Source organism: Mesoplodon densirostris, chromosome 10, assembly GCF_025265405.1.
Source record: "Mesoplodon densirostris isolate mMesDen1 chromosome 10, mMesDen1 primary haplotype, whole genome shotgun sequence".
In the NCBI taxonomy this organism is placed as follows: domain Eukaryota; kingdom Metazoa; phylum Chordata; class Mammalia; order Artiodactyla; family Ziphiidae; genus Mesoplodon; species Mesoplodon densirostris.
The window spans coordinates 82,861,719-82,889,184 of record NC_082670.1 but is presented as its reverse complement, the minus strand read 5'-3'; the positions used below and the strand labels follow the sequence as shown (position 1 = coordinate 82,889,184).

General features: G+C 39.7%; 1 protein-coding gene across 16 annotated transcripts in view; it reads left to right on the top strand.

The window, feature by feature from the left end:
* Nucleotides 1–27,466, top strand: part of CADPS (calcium dependent secretion activator) — a 481,350-nt gene that overhangs the window by 332,068 nt on the left and 121,816 nt on the right. For 14 of the 16 annotated variants that reach the window (XM_060111563.1, XM_060111565.1, XM_060111566.1 and 11 more), the window contains 5 exons: nt 1,362–1,498; nt 5,181–5,368; nt 22,250–22,351; nt 24,143–24,206; nt 24,618–24,741. In XM_060111563.1, coding sequence (XP_059967546.1) covers nt 1,362–1,498; nt 5,181–5,368; nt 22,250–22,351; nt 24,143–24,206; nt 24,618–24,741 — 615 coding nt within the window. Of the gene's footprint in view, nt 1–1,361; nt 1,499–5,180; nt 5,369–22,249; nt 22,352–24,142; nt 24,207–24,617; nt 24,742–27,097; nt 27,167–27,466 lie in introns of all 16 variants that reach the window. The other 2 variants (XM_060111552.1, XM_060111554.1) reach the window with 2 other exon arrangements.

Below are 27,466 nucleotides of genomic sequence, written 5' to 3'. Positions count from 1 at the left end.
AACACGTCCTGTTCAAACACTGACCACTTGCTGCTTCTATGAAAGATGACTGAAGATTTAAAACCCAACAAAAAGAGGGCATACATCTGACATACCATGCATTTAGGTTGGAAGGATACACAAAATTAATAATGTGAGGAAAAATCATCATCTTAATATCACACTGCAACTATAATCCCCATTTTCAGCCATCCCCCAAGCAGGGAGGAAAAAAAAACTGCCTGGGATGAAGGCCACTTTTGAAAATATTATTCAAATACCCTCTCAAGTCAGAAATCCGTTTTCCCATGTCCTGACAGCATCCCTGGTCCCTGGCAGGTGCCCGTATTCCAGTAGAATGTTGCACGCAAGGGGATGAATAAACTCTTGCTTGATTTAAGATTCTTTTTCTTCACAGCATTTCAGGACAGTGAGTAAATATGAGACAGAGTGAGCCGATTCCTTTAATGTCTAGGACCTTCATTCCTTCCTCTTTGGGATTTGCTTGGTCTCACTCGAGTCGGATTCTCTGAGTTATTTTGCCGATTGGATATAGACTATTTTAGTTACACATATTGAGATTAATTAGTTAGCCCTTAGGAGGTTTTGCCTACAGCCTTCACCCTGTAAGGAAAAGTGTGAATACATTGAGACTATTAATTCACAATAAATGGCAGATCATAGCTCTTGCTGAGAAAATTTGTTTGTCTTTCATAAGCTTTGCTAACTGAGTAAGCACACTATAAAGCAATATCCTTGGCTATCACAAACTAAATTCCCGTTGAACTTATTCTCCAGGTTTCAATGAAAATCTTTTGTTATTATTTTGTTTTAATTTGGAAGATGGGGACCCAAACCCTTTGTGCAACCAAATCGGCCACGGGGATTTGGAAGGGGAGGATAAAAATATTGTCACTTGGCTGAAAATCAGCATAACCCTTTTTTCCAGATAATCCCAATAATTGTAGAGAAATTGCTCTAGATATAACCACTGGAATGGCAGAATCTATTAAAAACCTAAAAGCTAAATAGGCTTTTATAAGCAAAGATCCGATCTGCTTTCAGTGTTTGGTGAAATGCAGGCGAAGTTACGGTCGTGTGCTTAGTTTTTCAAGAACAACATAAATGCACTGGAGTTGTGATCATTTGATAAACATGTTGATGCCAATATATTTTTGCCGAAATGCAATAAACTCACCAGTAAGTGATGCAAGTTGACAATGGGAGGTATAAAAAAGAATATCTTGGGGATGTTGGTGGGAGGCAACGGGGAAACAGCTAGCGTTTGTAATGCCTAGTGAATTCCTGTGTATTTGAAATGTCAAAGAAAATGTGATGTGTTTCTCTAAATTGTGTCTCTCTCTACATGTATAAATGAACAGACGCAGATAGAGCTCAAAAACATGGCATGGATGAATTTATCTCTTCCAACCCCTGTAACTTTGACCACGCTTCCCTCTTTGAGATGGTGCAACGTCTTACTTTGGATCACAGACTTAATGATTCCTATTCTTGCCTGGCAAGTATATTCTTTGGTCTACAGCAATTGAAACGGGATAACATTTCAAAAAATAAAATATTTTTCTACCTTTATGTCAGAAGCTCTTTTCTCCGTTGTGGAGCCCCTTTAACAATTATAAATGTGTTCTTGATTTCCTGTGTTGAGATAGTTTTAGTTACCAAAGAAAGAAGACAGAGCGGGAGGAAGTTATCAGTAGAGACGGATCCAATTCCCCAGCCTCCCTATCTGAGCTTCCCCCTTTTCAGCTGCTACATGAGAAATATTCTCAAGAGGGTAATTGAGTTTGGCACCTGCTTATGGAGAACTTGTAAAAATTGCCTCGGTTTCTTAGACATTAAGATTCCCCTCGCACCCCACCCCACATAGTGAGACCCTGTGCTCCTGTCTCAGAAATGAATGGGTCCTTTTTATGTATTTTTTTAAAGATCAAAATGATTTGTAAATCAAGTTCGCTTCCCTTTTCATAAGGTAAATGGGTTTGGGTTTGTTTGTTTGAGTGGCTTTCTTCTTTCTACATAGTATTCGAAGCATTTTTCACCCTTTGGGGGAATTTTCTTGTGGTGCTTTAGACGTTTAGAAGTCCCACTGTCCAGCAAGAGCATGAACATTTCTTGAAATCCTATTTTAAGCCTAGATTTAAATCCATTTAAATTTAAGGGACCGCTATTACGTGTTTATTAGATTTATGAAGATAGATTTGAGATTATACCATTAAATTCAAAAGCCTAAAAGAGACCCAATTTATTTCCTTCTGCAAACCAGAAATTGTCACTTAATTTCTTAAAGATAAAGGCTATTAATCCCACATTATAGATGGGAAAGGTGAGGGGAAAGGATGAAATGGCTTCACACAGAGGAAAAGCCTCATCCCTGACTCCACATACTAAGGTTAATATATCTGTATGTTATTAAATATTATATAATTAACTAAGGTTAACATATTATTGATATTAACATAAGTATAGTGAAAATCTGGGTTTTTTGTCTAAATGGTATGGCTCTACCCTAAATCTGTCCTGACTAATTTTTTTGTTTTAAATTCCTTTTCTTGTTCTGTGCCAGAAGCCAAAATATTGAAAATGGTAGATAAAATAGTCTAAAAAACAGAAGCGGGATTATGTGGAACAATTTATCAATCTTCATCTCACAAAAGATTCATTGATTATCTCAGGTTTAGAATCACTTCATCAGAAGTCTGAACTTTGCCAAATTGGAAAGGAATACATCATTTTGACTTAAAAAAAAAAAAAAAGCTTACCTTGCATTGCAAGGCAGTTTTTCTCAAATGTATTTCCTACGATTATGTAATTATTCATGTAATTATAAATTGCATTCGTGAAACTTGTAAGAATATGCCTCTGAACTTAAATAATTTCTTTTTATGTACAATTCCTAGTCTCTTGAGGAATTTTTTGAGGAGTCTTATTTTCAAGACTTTTTTCAAATCCTAATTTCTTAAAACGATTTTCTTTTTCACTAAGAAATTCATCACTAAGGAGTGAGTGCCCTCTAAAAAAAATTAAACCAGAAATGAAATTCTGAAGCTTGCTCCCTGTGAATCATATATAGCCCTAAAAATCCAAAATTAATTATGAATATCATAAAACAGTTTCCTTTCCCGTTTGTGTACCTGTATCTATTAATCATCATCCCCAAATTTCAGAAAATAACAGCCATTAAAAAGACCTTATCTCCTGCCTCTATATATTCCATTTTTTCATTATTACAATCTTTTTTTTCAGTTAGTTTTGGAGACCGACCAGCAGGAATACATAAATTTTTCTGTGTCTTCGACTGAGTTCCTAATTGATATTTCTTCAACTCTTTTCAAAGCAGCTATTTTGGCATCTACAAAAGACTTGGTGTCATCTGAGTCGTAGAAAATATATTTTAATCTTTCACAGCAGTGTTGTTTCTAAGATTTAGCATTTGGGGTAGCAGATGGAGTGGCAAAGAAGTTGCCTATAGGGGCAGCCCACTGCCTCGACTACTCTCCCGCCCTCTGCAGTAACTTATCATTTGAAATAGGAAAGATGCCGTCTTTCGTTGGATGCATTGCTGAGCTGCATGTTGTCTATAGAAGTTTCCCCGGATCACTAATACCAGAGGAGAGTGTTGGCAGGGGCCTCCCTCGCTGCAATTCCTTGGCCTTTACCTGCCACCTGGTCACTTTCTCCTTTTGCCTTTTCTCTCCCAAGACAGAGCCATATTCAAAAGATGACTCAGAGAAGACCCTCAAAGTAAAATTAAATTTATATTTAAGACAATCCTAAATTCTCGGCTTACAATGTACCACCTCAGTTGGTTTCTTTCTTGCTTCAGAAAGGTACCCAAACTGAAAGAAGTGATTGGATTTCAGGCTTGTCCCAAGGGTGGCTTTGAGTGGCAAGTCGCTGGGCCTGTCTGATCAGCTCTTAAGCGCATGATAGAGGCAGCAGTTTCTGCCCCGTCAGGCCTACCCATCTGCTCTGGATTGGAGATTCCATCCGGGTTCTCTTTCAGAGCAGAGTTTTGTGTGGTCCTGCAGCAAGCAAATACATGATAAGAAAACAAATAACCGCCAGGGAAAAAATAAAGCAAAACGCTCAGCCAGGGCACAGGAAGCTCCTCTCAGTTTAATTGAATCCTGTATGATTCACAACTTGAAAACTTAGTCATGTTGTTCTCTTTGGAAAGTTCTGTTATTATCTTCATTTTAAAATCTAAAAAACTTTTTTCTTCCAAAGTGAAAGGATTTATGAAGTCCGAGCATGTATGTAGACCAATCCTAGTATTTATTAATGCTCCAGAGTGTTTTAAAAAAAAAAAAAAAAAACCCAGAAGACTTGGAGTAAGACAGAGCTGGGTTTGCAAGAGGGAGGGGATATGGAGATATATGTATACATATAGCTGATTCACTTTGTTATACAGCAGAAACTAACACACCATTGTAAAGCAATTATACTCCAATAAAGATGTTAAAAAAAGTGAAATAATCCAATAGTATCATACTCTACATACTATTTTACAATAATTTCTTGCATTGTGACCATATTTCCATGTTAATAGGTATATTCTGTAATATTAAAAAGAAAAAAGACAGAGCTGGGTTTGAGTCCTGCCTGTTTTGTGTTATTTGTGAGCTCTTGTTTCCATTTCCTCATCTATGAAATGGAGGTAAACCTGCTCTGTCTGCTTCTCAAGGTTGTTATGGGGCTCAACTGAAAGTTCTTTGTCAAGGGTAAAGCACTGTACCCAGTTAAGGCACTAATGTTATTATTTCCTCTTATCAGTAACCAAGACTTTGCCTTACCCACACTCAACACTCTTTTAAGGTGGACGCTTCAGGGTTAAAGCAGTGGGTGAGCCTCTCTTTCTGGAACCATGCCCTCTGCTAATCCAGATGCCATCACTTACTAGCTGCAGAATGCTAGGGAAACTCCATGTCCTCCCTGAGCTCAAATTTCCCGACCATCAAACAGGGATAGCAGCACCTACCTGATAGGGCTGTTATGAGGACTAAACCAGATAGCACACACGGCGTTGGGCACAGCGGCTGGCACTTAATGAGCAATCAGGAAGTGTTATCTCTGTGGCTATTTTTAACCCCCTTCTCCAGTCATCCCCAACTCTAGCAGCTCTCCCCCAGAAAAACCCAACCTATATTTAAAAGAAAGTCTCTCCTTTATTCTCCAAACAGGGCTGGTTCAGTCCTGGCCAGGTGTTTGTACTAGACGAGTATTGCGCCCGAAATGGAGTCCGAGGGTGTCACCGACATCTCTGTTACCTCAGAGATTTGCTTGAACGGGCAGAAAATGGCGCCATGATTGACCCCACCCTCCTTCACTATAGCTTTGCCTTCTGTGCATCCCACGTCCATGGGAACAGGTAAGCACATGTCCAGCGGTATTTAAAAATATTTTTTAAGGCACTGGCCATGGTTTATGACTGGTCCTGCTTTTAGGGTCATCTCTAACTCTATCCATCCCCATTCCCTCAGTAGTACAGACCAGTGGGCATGCACGCACACACACAGACACACACACCAGCCACACAAACACAAAAAACACACAGGTCTGAATTTCTTCTCCTTTCAAGAGACTTAACAGAAATGGCAAACAGGACTTCTAGAGTGGTCTCTCAAATTAGAACCATGTAGGCTCAAATCGTGGCTGCTCCATTTGCTTTCCATGACCCTGGATGGTAATTAAACCCTCTCTGCCACTGTTTTCTCATCTGTAAAGCAGGGATGATGGTGTCCTCGTGGGGTTGTCAAGAGGATGCAAGTGGATATAAAGGGTTCAGCACAATGCCTGGGACGTGGCAAGGGCTAAATAAGTATTTGCCTTTGTTGTTGGAATCATTCATTCCATAAATATTTAATGATTACTTGTTGAGGAGCAGGTACTCTGCTATACCTTCAGCGTGCATGGTGAGCAAAAACCAGACACCAAATGAGGGCAGAGTTATATAGAGATTGGTTCTCTGAGAAGAAGGAATAAAACTCCATGGTAGCAGTTAATAAAGGAACACAAATCAGATGGGGTGGCAGGATGGCAGGAAGAACCTCCCCGGGGAATCGATGCTTGGGCTGAGTGCTGAAGTAGGAGTTGAGTGGTTCCGGGCAAAAGGAGCAGCATAAACAAATGCTCTGCATAGGCAAAGCAAGAGCTGAAACAAGCTAGGCAAAGCTGGAAGGCACAGATAATCATGACACTTAGAGTTTAACCACAGAGCTGGGAAGAACTTCAGAGATCACAGTGTAATCAACGCCCTCAGTTTATAGGTTTTATAGACAAGACCAGAACATCAGTTCTAACTCCATACTAAGTACTTTCTTTCTTTAGACATTGCCCAGCTCCTGGAGGAAAAGTTCCGTGTTCTAAATAATGCAAGGCAGCAAATAATTTAAGAACATTACCATTTGGCTCTGAGGATGTGGAATAAGCTTCCACACTGCCACAGCCAGTTTACTATCCCAGTGTATGTAGCCTCACATTACTATAAAGACAAGCCTACATTACCCCGGACACCTCAACCAATAGCCAGGGAAGGCACACCCAAGGAAAACTAGGTATCTTCAGAAACCCAGCCTGTGATGAACAAGTTGCTGCTCTGCGGAAATTCATATGTGGGAGCATCCAGAATTGACTGCATTTTCTTTTAAATCAGAACTGGATCAGTCATCTTCACCTTTGCAAGCTATACAACTCTGAAGTGTCTGTGGGGTTAGTTCTGTGCTTTTCCTCTCTCTAGCACTGGTAGATTTTATGAGATGCAACTTCAACATTTAGAGCTGGATAACAATAGCATTGTAGGTTTGAATATTTAACAGGCAACAAGATTTTCATCACCTCCCATTGTTATAAGGTTTGCTAGCCCAGCACATGACCTTTCATTTGCATAAAAGATATTCATGAAAACTCTGATACCTGGGGACTGTCTCTGCATAATTCAGCTTTTTTATAAATATACACTTTGATGACTATCTGTTACAGCCTCTTGGACTGAATTCTTTAAAGAGAGAGAGAGAAGTTGCATTATATTCTCTGGGTTGTCACACTGTATTCTACATATGTTACTGAATAAGGAAGTGTTATAAAATAATGAAGTGTTTTTGTAAACTCCCTGGTAAACATCATCATGAATTATGATACACATTGTCTGGATTTCATATTGTAAGACTGCCACTTGATTCACAGTTAGGTTTATACATCTTGTCATGGAAACAGTTTTGGATTTCTTATTTTCAGTTCTGATTTTCCTTATGCAAGTTTGCATCTTTTTTTTTTTTTTTTTGCTTATTATTTTAGTTTGAATGCATTTGCTCTTGCTCTTTGATGCATCCTTCTTTTTCTTTCTTTTGTTTGTGCATGTATGTGTGGTCTTGATTCTCCCATGGCTGGCCACACTCTCTGCATGCCCCATGCGACCACCCCTTCTCCAAAGTCAACAAATGCATGCGTACCTTAGTGGGCTGACACCAAATACAGACCCTGAAGGGAGCAAAACTCCCTCCCCATCTGAACCAGAGGCTAAAAAAGATACCAGAAAGGAATCCAAAAAAAGAAAAAATCCCAAAACCCAGGCAAATCCAGAGCCCAAAAGGTAAGAAGTTGTGTGTGTATTGGCTTGTGTTTTGCGATGTCTGTGACCTTCTCTACCCCCCCATCTATGCCGCAACCTCCACCTTAGAGAACCCCAAGCTTTGTGTATTCCTGAAGTCTCTGTTCAAACGTGCACTTTAAAAAAAAATCCTAGCAATGGACAAAAATACCGTGTATTAGGAATGAATTTGAGTCAGGTATTTAGGGACACTTAAAACATGTTTGCATTGAAAACAAAACAACTAATTAAGCAGTATGTAAACAGAATCATGAGTCAGATTGCTTTTTTTAGTGGCATCTAGTTAGGGGCCTGGTACCTTACCAAGTCATTCATAATAAGCAACCCATGTTTAATAATTTTGAAATTATGGTTAAGAAGCAAATAAAATGGGTTGGCATAAGATGGGTTTATACATTTATAGTAGGTCCATCATTTTTAGCAAACCCTCTCAGTTCTACATTTATCTTATGAAAGAAATCCATCTTCAAATAATGGTTTATAATAAAGGCACAAAGTAATGTCTATCACTAAATTAATGACTCTTAGTAGAGTCGTTTATATGATGAGGTCACTTTGAAAGCACTTGTAAGTTCTAAAGTTTTTACTGATCCTGTCTTGTTTCCTGTGTCCTTTAGGGATGCTCTCTTTGTGAATTGGTAAAATGGCAAATTCGTGGCTTTTATTCCCTTTTAAAATAGATGTACAATTATCTCCAGTGTTATCCTTATGTCCTTCTTCACCTTCCCTATCTCACCCCAAATTAACATTGACATTTTAAAGTTTTGTTGTTGAGGTTTTGAAATGCATATTCTGACCCTGGCATTGCCAAACTACACAAAGTTCACAAGGAGGTATGCTGTATGTTTCAGCATGAATTTATTCACTTGAATATTTCTAAGTCCTAAAATATATACAGTTCACTTGTAGGCAGACCAAATGAAAATGCCAATTTTCACTTCCTAGAGAATGTAGCAGGCTGTCAATCAATGTATGCAGGTCCAATAGTGAAGGTCAAAGAATGCCCCGATCCCATATGGACACCCATCTTCTGAACTTACAGTATACAAGGATGAAGGTGGAGTGGAGTTTTGTGTTTCCCTATGAGGGTCAGACCGCAAGGTAGAAGTAGCTTGCAGCCAGTAAAAAAGTGCATAGAGCATTGTAGGTGCCTGAAGGAAGCCTCTCTGGCTGCTGTCCAAGGTGCTGCTTTTGGCGTGATCAGCACTGAAGCAGGGCAGAGAGTAAATGGCCACACTGGTTGGAGCCTGAGCTATTCCCTGTGCCGTGAAAAACTACCAAAAAGGATTGTGAGTGTCATGTTGAGGCTTATGAGGGTCTATGTTTGCGTTGCATTTTTAAAGGAAGAAGAAATCGTAATGTTAAATATCAGTTGTGTGGAATTCTACAGTTTACAAAGTGCTTTCATACATTCTATCTCATTTGCTATAACATTTTCAGGTTAGCTACTTTGACACCCATTTTGCAGATGATGAAACTGAATTCTGTAAATTGAGGTGGCAAACCCAGATATTCTGAGTCCAAAGCTCTTCCTCTTTGTACTACATCAGCACTGCACATAGATTCTAAAGATCTGAGTATTACAGCCTGTTCTGCATAAATCTAGGATTATCATATCTCACTTCTATACCTCAGTTTTCTCATCTGCAAAATGAGCACATAGAGCATCTGTAATATCCCATCCACCTCTAAAATTATCTTCTGTGGGTTATAATAACAAGTAAAATAGTCCATTGTTAGATTTCGTAAGTAACATTTAAATAAAGTAAGGATAATTGCCACCATTTAATAAGTGTTTGCTATATGCCAAGCACTGTGTGAAGTGCTATTTATATATATTATCTCATTTTATACTTATTGCATCACTGTGAGATATGTATTATTATTATCCTCACCTAACAGATGAGGAGTTTGAGGCTCAGATATATTCAGTCACTTGCTTCATAGCAAATACATGTGTGGGCCTAATTCAAACATGGATATTCTGACTTTGGAGCTTGGATTTGGAACCTCTCTGCCTTACTACCTGCCCAGCATTAGCATTTGTGTAGAGTGTGAGATGCAAATTCAGCCATTTGATGTGATTTCAGCATTTCCAGGTGAGATACTCTAGCAGCCATCTGAATTAGTTAAAGACTTTTCCACTTTTGTCCTAAAGATGTCCAAAATCAGTTTGGCCCACCTGGTAATTTTGACCTTGTGGAAAAAGTCAGAGCGTATCTGGAGTTTTAAACCACCTAAAAGGAGAGTCTCCTTTGAATGCCAATTAACAGCCTTTTTGTACTGGAAAAAAAAAAACATTTTCCTACCTCTTTCACTAGGATGAACACTGTTTGTATGTGGAGAGGTTATCTGTTCTTTTTTTTTTTTCGGTACGCGGGCCTCTCACTGTTGTGGCCTCTCCCGTTGCGGAGCACAGGCTCCAGAAGCACAGGCTCAGTGGCCATGGCTCACGGGCCCAGCCGCTCTGCGGCATGTGGGATCTTCCCGGACCTGGGCACGCACCCGTGTCCCCTGCATCGGCAGGCGGACTCTCAACCACTGCGCCACCAGGGAAGCCCAGGTTATCTATTCTTTGACCCACAATAAGAAGGAACTCATGACTCATGGAAACAAATTGCCCTTTAACTGAATTTAACCGCACAGTAGAGTTCATTCCTATTGTCCTCTCACAACCAACTTTAGATTAGGTAAAAAGTAGCTTTTTACCTAATTTTCAGTTTTTTACATATTAATAACTCAGCAGCCCCCTAGGTGAAGGCAGAGCCCGGCTCTACTGCAACTGGACATCATTAGTGATTGCTCAGGTGCTGGTGACTGAGTTTATTCCACCTTCTTTGAAAACCTGTGCCCTGTCTCTGTGAAACACTAGACCTACTTGAATCCAAAATATCTAATCCAAAGTAGACATATCTGGTCAATCAGGAAGGTGTTTGCTGTGCATAATTCCAAGCAGTGGAAGATATGGAACCATCACATGTTTGGAATCTTTTAGCATAGTGGTCTTGACTAGGGGTGATCTCTTCCCCTGGGGATACTTGGCAATGTCTGGAGAAATTTTTGATTGTCACACTGGGGAAGGGCGGTGCTGTTGTCCTCTATGGGTAGAGGCCTGGTATGTTTCTAAATACCCTGCAGTGCATAGGGCAGCCCCCTGCAAACAAAACCCAAAACATCAAACTTCCAGGTGATGGGATGAAATTCTTCCTTTTTACTTGGATTTTGGTTTCTTTTACACAGATGTATTCTGACACTGACACTGACACTGATTTTCAGCTTGTGTGGGGGTTGTCACACTGTAGTGTGCATATAAATCACAGGGGGAGTTTGTTAAAATGGAGAGTATGAGGACCCATCCTCAAATAATTTCATTCAGCAAGTCTTAGATGGAGCCAAGCATCTGCCCTTTTAATCAGTTCCTCCCCACGTATTTCTAAGGCATTTGGTCTGCAGATCCTACTTATGCAAGGCCTTGGTAGTCTAACTTGGCTGCACATTGGAATCACTTAAAGAGCCTAAGAAATGTCGATGCCTTAGCCCCGCCTGCAGAGGTTCTGATTTAGTTAGTCTGGGATATGGCCTAAGCATCATGGTTTTAAAATCTTATATGTAGCAACATTTAAGAACCACTGATTGAGGGAACATTAGTTTGGACTAGCTCTTTAAAACTGAACCCATTTTCTCAGAGAGGGAAAGAAAAGGAAAATGTGGGTATGTTCAGCTGGTTGCACTTGGCGATCATCAGATCCACAGATGTAAATCGCTATATCTTCTAATTTTTAAATCAGCTCCTAAGGTTGCAGTACTTAATTTTCACCATAATATTTTTAGTATTCTTTCTAGATGACATTTAGATTAACATCACTTTGGTCACTGTCCCACAATGACAAGGCAATCAAACAGCTCCGATGATTGCAAGTTGCGTCAATGTTCCTTGGATCCCTTTATTATTGGGATTGGAAATTTTTCTCATTTACATTATTATTTAACATTTCTTGAATGCCAGTGCTGTTCTTCACATATGGCCTGCAGAGAAAGTACATTGTATCAGCAATTAACAAATCCATAATGCCAACGCCCCAATCCAAAGTAAGCTGCATAGATGAATGAGTCTGTAAGCAGATGTAAGAGGGCCTGAGTCCTAAAAATCTCTGAAAATGTGTCCAAGGATTCTTTTGGGAGATGTATTTGGAGCCAAGGTGCCACTTGTGTGCAAAGACCATGTGATCCCTGTGGCTTAGATCTGAGTAACTGAACACTCAGATGGAGCTCACTTTTCTCCTCTGTTACTCCATCAGCTTCCCTAAGTCAGTAAGTAGTTCCATCCACCCAGTTGCCCAAGACAAAACCTTGGGAGCCATCCTTGATGTTTCCTCCCTCAGCACATCACAAGGATTCAGTTACCGTGCCCTGTCAATGCCCTTATATATCTCTCAAGTCCATCCACTTCTCCTTCTCTTCGATGCCACTGCCAGAGTTCAGGTCTCTGACTTCTCTCCCCTGGACCACAGCTTTATTGACCATGTCCTTGCCTCCAATGTGGGTCCCTCACTCCCAATCCATGTCACATAATGGTTTCCTTTATTTCTTTTTGGGGAATGCCTAGCTGGAAGTAAATGAGTCATTTTGCATATATATTTTTTTCCTTCTTCTCCAATTTCTGCTTCCTTCCTTCCATTCCTCCCTTTCTCTCTCTCCATGTTACATACACATATACTCATCATGACATTATGTCTGGTGCTTTTTAACTCTCCCTCCCCAAAAGGGAGAGAAAAGACTATAGCAGGGTAGATCTCTTTTACCATCCTGTGAATACAGCAGTCTGGTAGCAGGCAGGCATAGGTGGGGGATGACAGTGACATTCACATTCTTGGTCTCATGTTACACACTGACACAGGCATTATTGCACTTGTGGACAGGAGCACGTGGCTGGTTGGCCTCCTCTCCTGGCTCTGAGCAGGTAGTGCTGGCCTTACAGATGTCTGTGTCATGCTCTCTAAATCCTAAAGAACCAGCTTCACCTAATCAGAAGAACTTCTAAGAAGGAGAGGGGAAAAAGTCCAAACACATTTCAAGTAAAAATCTGCATCCCAAGGAAAACTTTTCTCTAGAGCTTATATTCTAACTTTTAACCCATGTGACTCTCCTCCTAAAGGAAATTTGTCCCATGACAATAGCATATTTTCCAGCTCAGACACAAAATCTTATAAAATGTGCTGCATCATCTATCTCATTGGTGCAGTCTCTCTGGCCCATGACAAACCATCCAAATAATGCGCATTTTCCTTCTAAAATTCCACCAGTGTGTCCTCATGCTGTGGTTATTAGATTCATTGGTGCAAAAACATATTTTCAGATGTCACTCTATTTAGGTAGGGTAGGTGTGATACCCAAAAGCTACACGTATTACTGCTCTGACCACTCAGAAATCTATACATAAGGTCATTGTGTGTTCAGGGTGGAATTAAAAACCTAATTGTCTATGTTTGTCTAGAAATAAAGAAATCCACCTCTTCGCTTAGTCCTCCAAAAGAAAAATCTATGTAATACAAATTTTGGAAATTGGTCCTTCTCTGGGGAAAGAAATATGTACTTTCCTGTGATGCATACATTTTATACCATTTCTGTAATCATCTGTTGGGTTCTTGCTTCATTCAGTACCTGGGCAGAGCCTGAACCACTTTAAATAATGTCCTTGTGCCAATAACATCCACATTCTGTGAGATTGTTCAGAGGGAGGGACTTCTCCATCACTCCCATCCTTATAAGAGAATGAAGACACCTTCTGTTATTGTTGGGTTATAGCTACATATTTAGAAAAGCAGTAAACAAGTCAGAAAAGACTTGACTTGTGTATTTTTGCCCTCTCCTAACCTCTTTTTCAAACTGACTAAAGCCAACCTGGAGAAGCTTCAATGTGCATTTGTAATGTAGAAACTGCTTGTTGTTGCTCCCTATCTTACTCTTTGTGATACAAACACTTGACATATTTGTTTTAGCAGCGTGTCTAAGCCCCAGGGCATCAGGGCATAATTAGAAAAGGGCATGGGCTGGAGGGAGAGGAGGAAGAAAGGGTAAGGCTGGGCTTTCATAATGAAGCGGTGACTACAGGACGTGAGAGTCCTAATTACAGTTTATAATTAACCTAGAGATTATACATACCATCCAGAGGAGTGAGTGGGGATGTCTCCTTTTGAGATGATGATGCTTTGGTGCGGTCTTGAATGTGTAGTTATTAACCATTTGAAAGAGACAAAGGAAAATATTCCACACTAGGATCAAATTCAAAAGTATCATTCTGGAAGTGGTAAGGATTAAGAATTGCTAGAAGAAGTCCGTTTTTTAAAAAAAGAGAAGTTAAGAAAGTGTGTTTGGTCTAAATGTTCTATTTAGGGACCATTACAAGGAACAGGCTACTAAAATATACTGGTCCACTCTGACCCTTTCAGCTCTCGTGTTTCTGAGCTGGAAGATTTTTGTAGCACGTAGGATTCAGTTATCATGCTTGTTTACGGACATTTTCATGGATCTGTAGTGCGGTCTGTAGGCATGCATCCATTTGGAGAGAGAGAATATATCATGTTTACGGTGCCTGCACCGGCATATGTGGACATTTGCATTTGGAGAGAAAGTATATTCCCACTTCAACTGGAGTTTTACCCTTTGTTGATAGTGATTGGAGCTTAAAGCTGGCTGTACGCAGAGAGGTGGACCAGACGCTCTTTCCTCTTTTGTTGAATTCACACGTTTCTTTTTACACTGGATTCTACACTTGATCACCAAATAGATGCAATAGCAGAACACATCAATCATTGTATGCTTTGAATTAATTTAGTAACCTGACCTTCTTGAAAAGATATCTTACCTTCCCAACGGAGGTTTTGTGGCCCGGCTTTCAACATAATGTGGAGAACCCTGGTAGCAGGATAATTAAACGCTAGGACTCTGTGTGCTCACCTGGGTGAGTAGCGACAATTTAATGCCCCCAAAGAGGTCATTTCACTTTCACAAAACACAAGGTAGCTTGAATTCTTTGGCTCAAGTGTTCACACTTAATTTCAAGCATCAAAATAAAGTGTTTCACATGAAAAGCCTTGTGCTTAATCATATTGGATTAATCCTACAATAGACATTAATTAACAAGCTCTAGCTCAGAAACATTTGGGGAAAGGGAGAAGAATTTGCATAACTAGTCCTAAAGTGTGGGCAGCCGGGTTAGGGTCATTTTAATCTGACAAAAAAAAAAAAAAAAAACCAAAAGAACCCAGAAAAACACAACTCTAGATGTATTATTATTTGTGACATGGCTCAAGATGGGAGGCTGTGAGGCGAGTGAAGATGACAGAACTGGTGCTAACCACTGTGACAAGAACTTGAAGAGCAGCCGACGTGACATCTTTCCTATCGTGCTGCCGAAAATGTCAACTTTGTGAAGGACAGTGAGAAAATGGTTTGCCGAAAACTTGAAAGGTGGATTCCAGAGATGCCTGCTGTGTCAGATGCAATATAGTCTGTCGTGGCCCGAGAGACCCACTTTGGGCTCTGATGATGGCCTGCAGGTGGGAGAGCTTCCAGTCTTTGACAGGGCTCCAAAAATGACTGCACCTGACCTGCATATTGTCTCAAGTTTGCAGGATCATGATATACAAAAAGTGAGTGGTTAGCCAGTGTGCAGTTAGGTGGAACCAGTGACCAGGGACCATATTTCCGTGTGTGTGTGTGTGTGTGTGTGTTGCTAAAGCTAGGTTCAAAGGTATCAATGCTTCTACTAAAATTGGGAGCCAGAGAATGTGTGCTTTATGAACTTACATCAGTTCCACATAAGTAACAAAAACTAACGCTGGATAATCTAAGCAAAAGAGAGTTTATGGGGATGATGCCAGGAGCCTCAAAAAAAAAGGGGGGGAGGGGGAAACTGGAATCAAGGCAGCAATAGAAAAGTAGGAAACCAGGATCAAAGCAGTGGTCCAGTCCTTACCTGCACATTGGAATGACCTAGGGAGCTTTAACTTGACATGTGTAGGCCCTGCAACAGACCCATTGAATCAGAGCTTGAGGGTGGGACCTCTCAAAGCTCTACTGGTTCTAAGATACATTCCTGAGATTAAGAACTACCAACCTGGGAAAACAAGCTGGGCAGGGCACAGCTGCTGAGACAGCAAACCCCACCAGTTTCTTTTATCCTTACATCATTTATGTGATATAAAGGTTCCGAGAACGAGTGTCCAGTTGGCTGAGTGCAGTTCATAGTCCAGCTAAGATGTATAGTGACCCCCCAAGGCAGGAGCTGGCCTGCGGGAAGCCTTCGGCATTGACAGCAGGAGAGTAGTCTCCTCAGTTTACACACAATGCAGCCAAGGTCGTTCCTCCAAAGGAAATTCAAGTGCCCTTAGGAAGTGGCAATGGACACTAAGAAGTGCAAAACCACCAGCAGAAAATGTATCAGTCAGGATACAAGAGGGCAGAGGATTCAGGCTCCTAGACACATGTTCTGAGTAAAGATACATCTCAGCCTGGGATTTGCTAGGTAGGAGTTTAAAAATCCAGCTTCAGCCCTCCTCTTCTCTCATTCTTTGTGATTCCTTAAGTGTTAGAAATATTGAGAAAAGAACAAGATGCAGAGCCAGTTTTATGACAATTATAGAATCACCCCCAAATGTTTCCAAAACAGAGAAACAAAAGCATGGCTTCTGAGAGACACCAATACAGTTCTTCTACTTATTTTGCAGCCAGCACTGCTTGGAATTGCACCTAGAAAACAGTGCAAATGCCATTTTGGGAAGGGGTTGCTAGCTTCATAAGTGGACCATATACTTTTTAGAGAAGATCTCTGGTTCCAAATTCACTCAATCCAATGGAAATTGGGGACCCTGGATTCCCAATTCCAAAAATACCATTTCATGCATTCAGCCACCCACCAAGTATTTTTTCGCTCTAAGACAGAGGTTCTCAAAGTAAGGTTCCCCGAACCAGCAGTACCAGAGAACTTGTTAGAAATGTTCTAGGTCTCTAGGACCTAGAATGTTCTAGGACCAGTTCTCAGGTCCCACCCCAGATCTGTTGAATCAGAAGCTCTGAGGTGCCCCAGCAGTCTGAGTTGTCACAAGCTTTCCAGGTGACTCTGAGGCAGGCTCAGGTGGCCACTACTCTAGGGAAAGTATTTCATTATTTCTGTGAGAACAGTGCTGCCTATATATTGAACCAGGATTTTCCAGTTAGTAGATCCATAGAAATCTACCAAAACCTGTACAATTAACATTGACAGATTATAGGGGTCAATGGAAGAGAAATCGATGTTTGACAGAATTTTCAATAATAACTATGAGAAATCAAACACCCCACAAAGGATATTTTTGCTTTTTAACTGATGGAGTGACAACCTGTGATCTTGGACAAATATTTTTCTTGCCCATCTCTCCCTCAGTTTGTAAAATAACACCCCCTGTTACCAGTATCATTTCAGAGCAATTCTGGCAATTACAAATAAATGTGCATTGGATGTCGAAATTGTGATGTGTTTTATCACCTGTTTTTTTTTGGTAAACTCCGTACTATATGTCTTACAGACTCAGATTGGTTTGTTTTATTTATTTAAAATGAAACTATTCAGGCTTCCCTGGTGGCGCAGTGGTTGAGAGTCTGCCTGCCGACGCAGGGGACACGGGTTTGTGCCCCGGTCCGGGAAGATCCCACATGCCACGGAGTGGCTAGGCCTGTGAGCCATGGCCGCTGAGCCTCGCAATGGGAGAGGCCACAACAGTGAGAGGCCCGCGTACTGCAAAAAAAAAAAAAAAACTATTCACACTGACATAGGCGATTAAGAAGCAAATTTATTAAGAAATGACAGGGGCTTCCCTGGTGGCGCAGTGGTTGAGAGTCCGCCTGCCGACGCAGGGGACACGGGTTTGTGCCCCGGTTCGGGAAGATCCCACATGCCGTGGAGTGGCTGGGCCCGTGAGCCATGGCCGCTGAGCCTGCGCATCTGGAGCCTGTGCTCCGCAACGGGAGAGGCCACAATAGTGAGAGGCCCGCGTACCGCAAAAAAAAAAAAAAAAAAAAAAAAAAAGAAATGACAATTTTTAGTTGTTTACCTTTTTTGAATAGGGAGATTAACAGTGTTCACAAAGTAGTTCAAGGAGACACGGAAGCTGCCATCTGATACCTTTAATAGTTATAAATATGAATCATCAGAACAAAAGGGGAAAAAACATAATCAGATTTTATGTTTATAATACCCTTTGTAGTGAGAATTACAGGAAAGCCATGCACAGACTAAATGTTCAGTTTTTGTCATCTCAAACACAAATCTAAAAGCTGCCTTCTAATTGCCTAATTGCCTTAGAAGACTTGTTGGGTAAGGAAGGAATGATTTTCTTCAGAGAGGTTTATTTCCTAATAATGGCCACAAACATCTCTGGGCTGCCTATGTTAAATGGTTTTCAGGCTTTTTCCTGTGATCTATAAACTCCTCTCTGAATTATACCTTATATTTAATAACATTTTTCTCTGGCTTAATTCCCTGCTAAGAAACAAAATGCTTAAAATGGCTCGACTTTTCCCAAATCGATTGTGTGCATGTACACACGCCAACTGTATAAACGTGTGTTCAGTGCATTAGCAAGCTGAATTTTGTATAAACAAAATTCAAAAGCCACAGCTAAAGAAAGTTGTAGATTATAACAGACACATGAGACGTTACTACAGAAAATGTCACATGTATTTCGTGGGGCCAGTGAATTCATCCTGAGGTTTAACTACAGGTTTGTGGGCATTTTATGTTTAAATAATTTTTAAATAAACTTCGTAAATTAACATTTGAGATTTTTCCAGAAATTTTGAAACTAAGGACATGTGTATAGATTCCAACAGCCTACCTGATATTTACCATTTTGCCTCTAAGTTCAGGAGGGTGTGAAGAAATGGACTGTATAGCATTTTACTATTTAGGGGTATTTTCTACAAAGTGGGTGAGGGGAAGTTTTTTCTTTTTTCAAGTAGGGCATTTTTAGTACTTAAAAAGAAGGGAAGCTGACCAATAAACCCCTAACAGGAGGTACACTGCTATCTTTTGCCAAGTCTTTTGTGCAGTCAGACTGGTCTAGTATACAGGATTTTCCCAACTTCTGCTGGATCCTTGAGAAGGCCTATAAATAAGACCATTTGTTTGGTCTCAAGATGACTTGCATTTGCAAACTGAAGAATGTTCCAATAGAAGTTTCATGGTGACGCACCAATCTGCAAACTGGCTCAGCCAGTAGTCAAAACAAGTCAGTACAAGATCTGGGAGCTGAAGACTTTGAATGGGTCAGATTATCCTTCGTCTAATTTGGCACAGATAAATTTGGGCTATAAATATGCAGCCTTCCTTTGTATTTTCAACTTGAATGGGCCAAAGGAAATAAGGAAAATGTGTGTGAACCTACTGGTAATTCAGAAACATGAGAATACTGTGATTAAACTGAAATTCACTTATTTATGCCAGGGTCATTCTTTTTATTAAATGAGCAGTAGTTCTCTTAAGATTGAAAAATAGCCCATGTGATTAGTTCTTTTTTCCACCCTTATTGAGATATTAACGTATGCCATATGTAGGTTTAAGATGTACAATGGGATGATTTGATACACGGATACATTGTAAAATGATTACTGCATAAGGTTAGTTTCGTATAATTTGTGTGTGTGTGGATAACATTTAAGACCTACTCTCTTGACAGCTTTCAAGTAAATAATACAGTACTATTAATTATAGTCACCATAGGGTATATTAGATCCCCAGAACTTATTCCTCTTATAGCTGGAAGTTTGTACCCTTTGACCAACATCTTTGCATTTCACCCACTCCCCAGCCTCTGGCAACCACCATTCTCTTCTCTATTTCTATGAGTTCAGCTTCTTTAGATACCACATATAAGTACTATGTGTTTATCATACACATATCAGTATTTACCTTACTGTCTCATTTATTTCACTTAGCATAATGCCTTCTTTTTTGTGGCTGAATAATTTTCTACTGTGTATGTAATCTTTATCCGTTCAGTTCATCTGTCAATAGATAATATTGTCAATAAACAACATAGGTTGTTTCCCTATCTTGGCTATTGTAAGTAATGCTGCAGGTAACATGGGGGTGCAGATATATCTTCAAGATAGTGATTTTCCAGATGTAGAGAACAAACGTATGGACACCAAAGGGGGAAAGCAGAGGGTGAGGTGGGTAATGGTGGTGGGATGAAGTGGGAGATTGGGATTGACATAGATACACTAATATGTATAAAATAGATAGCTAATAAGAACCTGCTGTATAAAAAATAAATAAATAAATAAATGAGAAAAAAAAAGATACTGATTTCTCTTTTTTCAGATACATAGACATACCCAGAAGTGGGATTGCTATATCATTTGGCAGTTTTATTTTTAATTTTTGAGAAACCTCCATACTGGTCTCCATAGTGGCTGTACCAGTTTACCTTCCCACTAACAGTGCAGGAGGGTTCACTTTTCTCCAAAGCCTCTCCAGCACGTATTTGTTGTCTTTTTGTTTTGAGAACAGCCATTCTGACAGGTGTGGGGTGATATCTCACTGCAGTTTTGATTTGTATTTCCTTGATGATTAATGATGTTGAGCATCTTTTCATGTACCTAATGGCCATTTGTATGTCTTCTTTGGGAAAAAATCTATGTCCTCTGCCTAGTTTTAATCAAATTATTTGGGGGATTTTCTATTTTTTATGAGTTCCTTCTATATTTTGAATGTTAACCCCTTATCAAATAGATGGCTTGCAAATATTTTCTCTCATTCCATAGGTTGTCTCTTTTTTTTTTTAGCAATAACAATAGCAAATATTTATTGAGCACTTATGTGCCAGGGGATTTCTATGTGTTATCATGTTCCATGTGCTAATTAACCCTTATAGAAACCCTCAGGAAGGACTGTTTTTATCCCTGTTTGACAAATAAGGAAACTGAGTCTCAAAGAAGTCACAAACTATTAAGTGAGAAATCCAGCTTTAGGTGTTAGGCAGCTGTAGGTTGTCTTTACATTTTGCTACGCAGAAGCTTTTTAATTTGCTAAAGTGTCACTTTTTTGGTCTTGTCTATTTTGCTTCTGTTGTTTGTGCTTTGGTGTCATATTCAAAAAAATTATTGCCGGGCTTCCCTGGTGGCGCAGTGGTTGAGAGTCCGCCTGCCGATGCAGGGGATACGGGTTCGTGCCCCGGTCTGGGAAGATCCCACATGCCGCGGAGAGGCTGGGCCCGTGAGCCATGGCCGCTGGGCCTGTGCGTCCGGAGCCTGTGCTCCGCAATGGGGGAGGCCACAACAGTGAGAGGCCCGCGTACAGCAAAAAAAAAAATTATTGCCAAGACCAATGTCAAAGAACTTTTCCTCTATATTTCCTTCTAGGATCTTTACAGCTTCAGGTCTTACATTTAAGTCTTTAATCCATTTTGAGTTCTTTTTTGTGAATGTTCTAAGATAAGGATCTAATTTCATTCTTTTGTATGTGGATATCCAGTTTTCCCAATGCCACTTATTGAAGAAACTATCCTTTCCCCATTGCGTATTCTTGGCTCCCTTGTCAAATATTAGTTGACCATACATGCAAGGGTTTATTTCTGGGTTCCCAACTCTGTTCCATTGGTGTATATGTTTGGTTTTATGCCAGTACCATACTGTTTTGATAACTACAGCTTTGTAATATAGTTTGAATTCAGGAATTGTGATGCCTCCAACTTTGTTCTTTCTCAGGATTCCTTTGGTTATTTGGGGCTTTTGTGGTTCCTTACAAATTTTAGGATTTTTTTTTCTATTTCTGTGAAAAAAATCCCACTGGAATTTTGATAAGGATTGCATAGAATTTATAGATGGCTTTGGGTAGTACAGACATGTTAACTATATTAATTCTTCCAAACCATGTACACAAGATATCTTTCCATTTATTTGAGTTTTCTTCCATTTCTTTCATCAAGGTCTTGTAATTTGTACAATGTCTTGTAATTTGTTCTTTAGTTAATACATGAGTGGTGAAATTAATCCAAACATCTGTAGTTATAAGCTGGAAAGTGAGTCATTTAACAGCATTTACCTCTGGGAAATATAGACACTTACAGGACTCCTGGTTTTCATGGGAGTTTGTGTGCATAGTTCAGGAGTCCCAAACATAAGTGCCAACAAGAGAGACAGGTAGTGTAAATTAGAGATATGGACCAGGAGAGTGCCTGCCCCAGCCAAGGAAGAAGCTGTTTGTTGCCCCTCTCCAATTAATGCCAGCTGTTCCAAATTTGCGAGAGAATTGTATCATAAAACTTTCCTAATGTAAAAAATGTTGGCAAGCAGTTCAAAATTTCAAAAGGCTGTGAGCTCAACAGAGCAGGTCTAGAAGTTGGCTTTAACCTGCAAGCCACCCCTTTGTACATTTTACCATTTCACAATAAATGAGTGGCAGTTCTGCAAATGTCTCCAAATGATAACCTTAAAATACCCCATCCCCTCTAGTTGGTGGCACTGAAAAGCAGGACTTCTCCTAAAGTCACATCGATCACTGTAGTTGTTCTTCTAAAATGGACAGTTTCCTCCTGCTAGAGGTTTGGTTTGATGGTGTCAGCATACGAGGTTCCTGTCACCTCATGACATGTCTTCTTTCAGGCCTGATGGAATTGGAACTGTGACTGTTGAAGAAAAGGAACGTTTTGAAGAAATCAAAGAGAGACTCCGAGTTCTGTTGGAAAATCAGATTACACATTTTAGGTATGGATCTGGGGTTAAAGGGCTTTTTAGGAGGGTGAGACTGGGGAGGGGCAAATTAAGGGCTTGATTTTCTAAAACTGTAAATCTATCAGAGACACACTAAATATTAGAAATAGCTGAATGAGGACTTACTGGATAGCACAGAGGACTATACTCAATATTTTTTAATAACCTAAAAGTGAAAAGAATCTGAGAAAGAATATATGTAATATATATTATATATATATATATTATATATATATATATATATATATATATATATATATATATATATATAATATATATATAACTGAAACAGTTTGCTATACACCCGAAACTAACACAACATTGTAAACCAACTATACTTCAGTAAAAAAAATAAGAAAGAAATAGCTGAATGAAAAAGCCAACCAAGACAGTGTTCCCCAATATCCAGGAGACTTTGAAATCTTAAGTTCATTTTATTTCCACTGAAAGAACAAAGCCCTCTTTGTGTAAGCTGACCCTGATCATCAGTCTATCTAAAAAATCTACTAAAATGTTGAATTTGATGCTTTTTCAAGGTTTTTAAATACAACAGTGAAAACTCCTGTGAATCAGTTCTCATAGGGAAGGAAGGCAGTGGTACCCAGAAGAGCATCCCCACCTTCTCCATTACCTGAAAACAGGACTAGTGGGCTATGTGGGGAAAGAAAGAATCTTGGTTCAGCCTTGACAGACTGATCATGCACTTCCCCACACTCTCGAGACAGCTCGCAGGTCTGGGCTTGACCCTTGCACCACACAGCCCACTTCTCCCTTAGAGTCAATTAGATATTTTTAATGCTGCACTGGTGGTTCTGAACCAGAGATCTTGGAATAGGAGCTCATCAATAGTAAGAGCATTTATAATAGCATAGTAAATAGTTCCTATTTATTAAATGCTTCCTGTGCACTACATAGGGAACTAGAGGCTGGATAAGCATGAACTCATTTTTTTTTTTTATTCTCAGGACAATTTGTAAGGTAGTTATTGTAATTCCCATTGAAATAAGGAGTAAACCAAGGTTGAGAGAAGTTAAGTAACTTGCCCCAGGCCCCTCAGCCAGCAAGTGGAAGAAATGGCATACATACATAGGATAGTCTGGGTTTCAATAGCCCATCCTGTTCCTTTTGTACCATGAGGAAGAGTGTCTTGAAAGGCTTATGACAGCCTGAAATAGTTACTAGAACTCTTAGTGGTACCTGACATAGGTACCATCTGTGCCATCAAAAACCTCCTGGATAAATCTTTACTGGTCATACACTCTATGCTAGATACATTGCCAATAGCAAAAGATCAAATAACAATTAAAAACTACAATCAAGGAAGGACAATTAGTAGAATCATGACTTTGCTCAAAATACACTCCTGTATTTCCTATATTAATCCTCTGGGGATTTAGGTAAGTGTGTTTGAATGTTAGCCTGTTTCAACTAATATTGTTTAATGCCAGTCTGGTCTCAATAATTATATATAAGGTCACATCTGAGCTAACAAATGGTTCTCCTTCACAACAGAAATCTAAACAGAGCCTTATGTCATCACTGGAAATATTCTTTTCTGCTGCAGACATTTGCAGAGTCTCTCTTTAGTCATTATTCACACATACACATATATACATTATATACACACATATATGGTGTGAATTCAGATTAGCATAACACAACGTGACAAAATAAAAAGCATTTTCTGTTCCTGAGAGGGAGTTGCCATAGGAATCAAGTTACAGCATATTTCATTCTAAAATGTAATTGATTCAGGGAACCTGAACATTTTTCTGTCTTTTTTAGGTATTGCTTTCCATTTGGTCGACCTGAAGGTGCTTTGAAAGCTACCCTCTCACTCTTGGAAAGGGTAAGAATGAAAGTAAAAGACAAATGATATATACACAGAGACATAAACATCATGGTAATTAAATATTGTGGTTGAATGGCCTAGATTGTCATTTCTAAAGGATTTGTTTACCATTCATCAAATACCTGAATAAGTATGAAGAAATTGCCAAAATTCTAGATATTTTATCTCTAGACTCTCAAATAGTTAGGATATATTGAAGATACGCTCCTTGCCCTTCCATGATTCATGGACAGGCTTTGACATCCTAACTGTGCACTGGAATTTTTTATTTTCTCTTCAACAATGGCGCTCAATCCATGTTAAGTTGTAAAGAGGCATTCACAACTAATTTTAAACTGAATTCTTTAAACGTAAATGAGTAACACATTTCGTTGAACCATCTTAAGAACCTAGTTTTTCCACCTATAGGTCTTGATGAAAGATATTGTTACCCCAGTACCACAAGAGGAGGTAAAAACAGTCATCCGTAAATGTCTAGAGCAGGCTGCTTTAGTCAACTATTCTCGGCTGTCAGAGTATGCCAAAATCGAAGGTAAGGCCCCCTTCTGCCCCCAATTTTTAATTTAAATTTTGGTATGCCTCCCTAGGGAAGTCTCTCTCTTTTCTGACGGGCCCCAGAAAACGGTGGCCCATCTCTGTATGTTAAGCTGAAACTTGAAAGCACTTGGAATGGGATAGCTTCCTCAGCTGTGGCCACATAAATGATTGAAGGCACGGGGACTCAGGAAACGGTCTTTGTAGGGAAGGATTTTGAATATAGGATGTTATCAGACAACTAAGATCCTTCCGACAGGCTGTGTTGGCCCTGACTTTGCTCTGTGGCTAATGTTTTTCTATGAAAGAGTTCTGTAGGGTGGCTACCTTCTTTAAATAGAGGAAAACTAAACAGTTTGTCGTCCACTGTTGATAGCATTGGAAGTAAAACAGGAATTGAATAAAGCAACATCAAGGTTTTGCCTAACTCTTTCTTGTCTCTTGAACGTGTCTTGTCTCTCGGTAGCTTTTCAAACTTGATGGCAGGTTAGTATTTGGCTGTCTCTGATGGCTCCTGGTTTGCTTTAGATCTTATTCAATCTTGTTACTCCAAACCTAGGATGGTTGTTATCACTGCCGTCTCAAGTTTTAGGGAAGTGGTCACTAATGACCAAGTAATCACCCAAAGGGCACTTTGAGTCCACTCTACTTGAGAAGATATGGTTCTTTGGGACCTGTTCATTTGCAAAGGTATTAATCACTTTTCATTGTTACCCTGTTGGCTGCTATAGGGTGATTTGAAAATCACACCCAACTTGACCGTGGTGTAAGTGTATAAATGTGGAAGTTCTGTGTGCAAAACTCAATGTGTCTGCATTCTGGAATCTGATGTTCTCTCATGTGAAACACCCAAACAAAACCAGCAAATACCCATAGTCTGCCTTCAGGACATGACTGGGAAAAGAAAAAATAAGAGAGACCTAATCAACTACCAAAACCCCATCACTTACCCTGCCAAAGTCCTTGTTTCCTTAGGGAATTAGGTTAAGATCGTGTCAAATACGCAGTGTTCTGTACATTCCATGTCCTCCCTCTCTCAATTTTGTCTGTCTGACAATGCAAATTGTGTACCAGTGGTAATGAATTCGTTGTTATGCATCCAGGGAGAAACACTTAAGAATTGGGCACTAAAAGGATGTTTATCAACTCTTGACTTGGTAATGAGTGACAAAAATAGAGGAACAAGGAGATCGTTAAAGGGCTATATTAGCAAATAATGATTCCAGCATTTACCTTCCCAGGACATAATGATTGGTTGTATTTGTTAAAGTCAACCAAGTACCTAGTAATTCTAGGCCAGGCCAGGGATGGGATGGGATCAAGACACGTTCTGTTGCCACGTCTGCTGCCTCATGTGTAGGTCTTGGTCTAGCTATGACTAGTCTTTTGGTAAGATCTGCTCTCTTCTTTCAGATAAATATATCCAAAAACAAACTTTAAGATCTGTAAGTAAAAATGCATTCATTTCTGAAGTAGATCAGCTGGTCTGTAATTTCCTTTTGTGCCTCAATTCTTCTTGGTTGTGTTAATTATCTTTTGCACTGTGACTTTTAGGGCTGGGGATTCTTTGAAGAAACCAATCTTTTTTTTCCAACTCTATTTTCAGAGAAGTACCTCATTCCACACTACCTGCTCTCTTCCGCTTCTCTCCTTCCTTGTCCGTGATTGGCTCAGCCACTTTTTGACGTTACCCCTGCAAAAGTGGCTGTGACACCAATTTCAAAGCATGCTGGGATTGTCAATTCAGACAACCCAACATCCTCTGGCTGCATGTATCAGGTTTTCTTTCATGAACATAGTCCACCATAGGCTGAGACATGGCAGCTTTAAAGATATTACTACCAGACAACTTTCTTTTACAAGGTTCTGATCCTACCCCCGGCAAAGAAATCTTGCATTTTGACATTTGAGATTCTCTGTGACCATTAACAGCTTAGTTCCCTGAGAATGTTGGAAAGAAGTTGTAGTAATATTGCTGGAGACTATGTTTATGAAGAAATACCTCAAGAGCCTTAGATACTAAAGTCTGAAATCCTTAGTATCTTGGAGCCTTCAATCAATGAAATTCTGTTTCCCTTTATTCATGATGTTTTCAGTCATTGTATTCTTGCAAATAATTCTAAAGAGACGTGTAAAATCATGGTCACAATCTCTCTCGTGACTCACGGCATGCTGAATGGTTAATCCAGTAGATCTCCAATTTTGAAACTCCTTTTTCTTTTATCCTGTGTTTATCCCAAAATATTCTGTGGCTATTTTCCTTCAAGCTAATGTAACGTTTTCCTCTAACCTATGACCTATAACCTCTTGACCTCTGACCTAAGCCTCTTGCATGCCCAAATCCTCTTTTATAGGGAAAAAGAGAGAAATGTATGAGCATCCTGTCTTCTGCTTGGCCTCCCAAGTGATGGATTTAACCATTCGTGAGTACCTACCACCTCCTCGCCATGCTGTCTTCACTCTTTCTGTTTTCATTATTTCAAGAAAATTCAGATCCAAACCAACTCACTCTCCTTGCTTCAAGTTTTTTAGCATTGGCTTGTCTGTTGATTCTGTCTGTGAAACCCAGTGTGAGAAGTCCAGTCACTTTTATCAGCCTAACACAGGTTAGACAATTAAGCCATTTGTTTGTGATAAACTCAGATTTGTCTGTAAGTTTTTCAGTTATTCTCTGTCTGTGACCTGAATGCATTTTTACTTTGCTTGTGTGTAACCCCAATTTG